General features: G+C 30.4%; 1 protein-coding gene across 50 annotated transcripts in view; it reads right to left on the reverse strand.

Moving 5' to 3' along the window:
- The window catches only part of LOC127718104 (thioredoxin domain-containing protein 6-like), a 73,234-nt gene extending 67,234 nt beyond the window's left edge, over positions 1 to 6,000 (reverse strand). For 49 of the 50 annotated variants that reach the window (XM_052224014.1, XM_052224016.1, XM_052224007.1 and 46 more), the window contains exons 1-3: positions 5,936 to 6,000; positions 1,741 to 1,855; positions 729 to 832 (exon numbers count right to left, since the gene is read on the reverse strand). In XM_052224014.1, coding sequence (XP_052079974.1) covers positions 729 to 832; positions 1,741 to 1,834 — 198 coding nt within the window. In that variant the 5' untranslated portion in view covers positions 1,835 to 1,855; positions 5,936 to 6,000. The remainder of the gene's footprint in view (positions 1 to 728; positions 833 to 1,740; positions 1,856 to 5,935) is intronic. The other variant, XM_052223999.1, reaches the window with a different exon arrangement.

A 6,000-nucleotide genomic window follows, 5' to 3' on the forward strand; every position in this document is an offset into this window, starting at 1 on the left:
GTAAAGGAAAAAAGATGGAAACTTAGTTAATACAGATAACCGAACAAAAAATTCTCTTTCCAATTTATGATTAATCTTACAGCAAAGAGGATATTTGAACCTATTGACAAATTTTCCTGGCGGCATACATTATCTTCAGATTGTAATTTGTTATAAGAGTTATCTATCATGTGTAAAACATGATAGTTGAATTAAAACAAAAAATGCTTGGAAAAAAACATTTAAAAATGAGATAAGGAAAACTGATTAACAAATCAGTGGTCTTTGCTTTTGCTATATAGTATGGTGGAACATTTCAAAACATAAATTGAAAAAAAGTTCAATCTGAAATGATCTCATTGGCTGAAATAAAATCATGTGACCATTATCATGCCATATGTAATTTCAACATTTAAACAGGAACTGTGCAGTATCTGTTTTTATACAATGATGTAATTTGCATCATATCAGAAACTTTTTGATTACCATCAATAAAATAAGAATGTTATTTATGATTAAGGAATTGCCACAACAAAATTTTGTTTACTTGATCAATAAGTAACCTCTTGATCGTAACCTTTAAAAAATGAATAAACCGTTACACATTCCCAATTAAGGATGCAAGACTAGTTCAAAGTAGTTCTTAAACAAAAATATTTCACATAAAATATTCACAATTCCTGTTGAATATGCATTATTACATGTCAACCATTAATACAATCTGCAACACTCCATTGACATTAACTTACAGTACAGAATTTCAGGAGTGGATCTCCCATTTCATTTTTTATTTTTTTAAAGTTGCTGACCATTCCAGTACAAGGTCCACACCATTCCTGATAAACATCTATCACTAAATTTTAAAACATATTCAATTAAATACATCATTCATTAATTAATTTGCAGTGTTCTCAAAAACTGGCGGTCCTTTTGGTCCTGACCACCAAAAATCAAGTAGGTTCACCAAATTTGAGTGAAGTGGTGGTCCTGATGTCCAAATTCAAGATTGCAGTGGTTTTATTTTTGTTTTAGGTTGTCTGGTATTTAGAGTAGCTCTTTATTACAGTGTACAACCATAATTGATATGGAACCATACACTAATCATTATTATACAAATTGGCCTAATATTATTTACATACCTACTTGTAAAGAAATTATTGGTAACAAAAATTTTTACTAGGACCATCAGATTGGTAGTCTTGGTAGATCTAATCATCGGCAGACTAAACAAAGTTTTTGAGAACCCAAAATTTGTATTTAGTGGTTTCAATTCTTCAAAGGTTCAAAAATTTTCTCCTGCTGAAATACAGTATGAGTATCTAGCACAGGAGATCAAGCCCCTGAATTGATCACTGGCTTATTTTCACAATCTCTTATAAATATCAAATAAATCTTTCTTAGTGTTGAAATTTTTTCAGTCCAAACAGAAAAATCCTATCCTCAAGTGTTAAACAGTTGTTTCATTCAAAACAAAAGTTTGATTGATTGATTAGTGTTTAACACCACTTTCAGCACTATTGAGCTATTTCCTGGTGGTCAGTTTTTATTGGTCATGTTGGTGAGGAATCCGGAGTGCCTGGAGAGAGACTTATAATTTAATCATTCATTTATGTCAATTTAAATGGTACTCAATAACACTGAGAATAAATTGAAAACCAGGGATTACTCTTATAAAATGCTGGTTTTTGAGAAAGGGCAAATAACTCTTATAAAATGCTGATTTTCGTGAAATGGGAATAACTCTTATAAAAAGCTAACTACCATTCAATCCCTCTTTAGATAGTAATTCCTCCCATTCTTCTTGTGACTCTATCTGCATCTGCAGTTGAATCTCTGCCTTTCTCCTTCCTGCCATTTTGTCTTTTTTCTTATCAGCCTTCAAAATTTGATAAAAAATTAATTGCTTTTAAAAATACAATTTGTATATTTGCCTTTTATAACACTGTTACTGCAAACTCATTCACAAATAAAGGCACAAAAACACAGATTTATTGACAATACTTGTAACTTATTTTCTATTTTATCCTTTGGAATATTTACTTGGTAAAATCCTGAAACAAAAAGAACAATTAATTAATACATGTAATAAGTACTTATAAAAAGACAATTTCATCACTTAAGCTTCCATTGTCCAAAAACACTTCTGAGAAAATATCTCATCCACACGTACTAGAAATGTTCATCATTGTATCCTTCTGCATTTTTTATGTTAACTTTGCTGTGAGAAAATTCAAGGTCATCCATACAAGTACAAAAATGTAGTATTTTTATTCACACCTTAAATTTATTTTCCAAACCCTTGATTAGGTCTAAGGAGTTCCTGAATTTCAATTAATTATTCAATACTGATATGATTTAATTAAAAGATTTTCGCTTATTTGCATTGGATTGATGAAAACACCTGATATTTATCTTAACCCTATAAGCTACACACACAGAAAAAATTCTATTGCCCTTTTTCTAGGTTAGCTTTTTTAATCTCTTAAAACTCTTAAGGATGTACTTAGGTCAGGTTTAGGAATTTTTATCAGATGTTCAGACTCCTTGGTTTTTTTCCTACGATACAGGGTAAATTATTTTGCCTCATAACACCCGTTTTTCTTTTCTTAAAAGACTTCAATAGCTCAAAAAGGTCATTTACCAAAATTTAAGCAGATTCTAGAAAGATTGGTTTTCCATTATCTTGAAAAGAGATATTTACTACAGAATTCGATTAATTTTTTTAACCCTAAACTGTAGGAGTTGCACAATGGACTTATAAGATAACGACTCTGAGAAAGATTCATTAAATTATGACAAGTGGTTTAGGAGGAGTTGTTGATGCATTATGGGTATAAAGCAAAGGCAAAGTTCATGTTTGAAGGAAAATGTGTGCTCATTGTTGAAGGCCGTACGGTGACCTATAGTTGTTAATTTCTGTGTCATTTGGTCTCTTGTGGAGAGTTGTCTCATTGGCAATCATACCACATCTTCTTTTTTATATAATAAATACAAATGTAAAATCATTTCACATACAAACCTACATACTCAAATCATTTGAAATAAATGAAAAAAAAAGGGAAACAAAAAATTTAAAGAAACAATGACCTGATCACTTTATTTACTACAGATAGAGTGGTGTCAAAAATTAAGGATTTACTCAATTATACAACAATTATAAGACCACTTCTAAAAAATTTTTTTTTTTGGAAAATCAAAAGGTTCCCTTTCAAATTCATACTTTTGCGTGCAAAGAGACAATAATTATGCATATATATATGATGAAAAACAGTGTAAAAACTCAAATCAAAATTTTAAATAGTTCTTTTTGTAAATTCAATTCAGCTATTCCTCATTATACATGCATCACAACAGTAAAATAGATATTTTTGTATATTGCATTGTGCTCACAGAAATGATATTGTGATTACATTTTAATATTGTGCAAGAAATTGTCACACGTTTATCTAAACGAAACGAAAAGTGTGAACAACTTTCATGCAGAATTTGTACAGGTCATATTTTTTCATGCAGTGTATCAGATACAGCTAAGCTCACCACATTAGCATTGTCACTTGTATCAGCAGACAATGTTTCCAAGTTGCTTTCTGCTTTTTGCCGCATTTTAAAAACTAGAAAAATATCTGCATGAAAGAATTTTTATGATTTTTTTTTCATTAAAAAAAAAATAAACACTGATGTAAATATAAACATCAAATTTACCAATATATCTATCTAAGTAATGCATTTTTCAGTATTTTTTTGATATTCAATTTTTGTGGTTTACTTTCTAAAAATAATTTTTGTGATTTCTAGCATGTGAAAATAATATTCTTTGTGGGATAAAATTTTCATTGCAGTTTTAATTTTCTGAATAATGTCTACAATATTGCCAAATCAATGAAATTAATAACACCAAAAAGCATTTCTGCTTTAACAAAAAGATATATGCTGAAAACAGAATCTACATCAAAATCATACATTGCAACCAGGTTAGTTTTCTAGTTGGCAATCAAACCAGATCTCCTTATTTTTTTTATACATTTTAGCAATAAATGCTCATTGTTCATGACTTTGTGTTTCAGAAAGTATCTAAAGCAAGAAGACTTTCTACCAACTGTCAGCACATCTGAACAGCAATGAATTATATTTATATATTGCTTATTAAAGGGAAAAGAATTAACATTTTTTCATCTTTAGGACACAACCTGCCACAATATGAAAGATTAACATACATTGTAAGCACTGTGGACATTTTCAGCTAAAATTTAGTAAGCTGGGCTATTGCTAATCTTACAGTCTGTTTCACTTTACAGGATTTTTGTCTCATACACATTTTGACAATGCAGTGTTCTCTGCTTCCCAGGGCCTTATACATTGTAGCACCATGGTGCTATCTGAATAAATTTTATAGTAGAATGAATGAAATTGGGGGGCTATAATTTTAGGGACACTGCTATATATTCTAAAATACAGCAATGTATTTCCAACAAATATCTTTTCTTCTCAATAAATATATACTTTCTTATGTACAATGTATGATTTTACTTTAGTCCAATCAAGTCAGGGGTTTTCTGAATTCAATAATAAATTGAAAAAGGACATTATTCATGTTCATGATGTTATTATGGTTCCAATTAAAATAATAAAATTAACTTCTCAAACTGTCATAGTATAATACAAAATTGTATAAAATAATATGTGGTTATACATGTTATACAAGAAAATTTCACATGTGGTTGATAATCGTCTTTTTTTTTATTTTCCTCTAACTTTACTAAAATATTGAATAAAATTAATATATAACATGTATGAAGAAAAAAATAATTTTTCACAAAAAAAAATCTTTTTAGACCAAATATTGACAAAACAGGCAATTTTAACCACATAAGTATTTTGACTGATCACCTTTATGACTAAATAGAAAAAAAACAAAGAATGCTGTAGAATTCAACTATAAACTGTTCGTATTTACCATAGCTTTTTCTTTTTATTAAAAAAATATGTAAACATATGAAATTACAAATGTGTAATGTTTATATAATAGTGGTTCACTGACTGAAGTTGAATTTCATTTACATACAGAGAGGGCATCAGTAGGGTACCCCCCTTCTTGTCTTGGGTCACTTTTCAGCAATTTATAAAATAGTAAATTGATCCGATTCCCAGTTTTGAACATTTAGTAAGTAAACAAGTCCAAGCCACACAGTCCAAATCACTTTACTCGTCCAGTGAGCATGGTGAGAGCTATTTACTAGTTCAGTCAATTTTTAACTGTTACACTAACTTAACAATTCAATACATGTTAGAACAATAAACAAACATGACAAAGGTCAAAGCTAACATTATTATAGAAATACAGTTTGGCTTTCGTTTATTTTCTGAGTGCAGTTGTTGATGATTTTTTTAGTTTAACGCCACTTTCAGCGCTATTGCTATTTCGTGGCAGCAAGTTTTAATTGGCGAAGGAAACCAGAGAGCCCTGGAGAGAACCAAATGCACTTAAAACTTCAGCAAGAAAATTGGCAATCCTAGTCAATTAATTAATATTGGAGTCAACCGCACCTGCCACATGCAGGATTTGAACTGATGACCTCTGTGTTGATAGGCTAGTGACCCAGTAGAAGAACCACTTAGACCACTTGGCCACCGAGGCCCCTACACTCTACAGTGCAGTTGTATTTGACAACCATGCACCTACTGCAATATTTTGAGTTGTCAAAATATCTCATACACACTTGTTAACTTGAAAAACGATCTTTCTCTTAGTCTTACATACTTATATTTATAAGAGATGACCCAGTGGTGTCTGTATGCTACACCTTGGGTTGCTTGCTTGTGTCAACATGTAAGGAATGAGTAAGCGACAACCCGCTCGTTCTATTTCTTTAATTATATGCAATTTTCTTGTTTTTAACACACTAAATAAAATTTAGTGTATATTTCGTTAAATTTTCTTTAACAAGAGAGTACAAACCTATTCGCAAAGGACTCTGTATTCAAACCTGACAGCACACTGCAAAGTGTTTATCGTTGCTGGGA

Source organism: Mytilus californianus, unplaced genomic scaffold (genome assembly GCF_021869535.1).
Source record: "Mytilus californianus isolate M0D057914Y unplaced genomic scaffold, xbMytCali1.0.p SCAF_10, whole genome shotgun sequence".
Taxonomy (NCBI): Eukaryota; Metazoa; Mollusca; class Bivalvia; order Mytilida; family Mytilidae; genus Mytilus; species Mytilus californianus.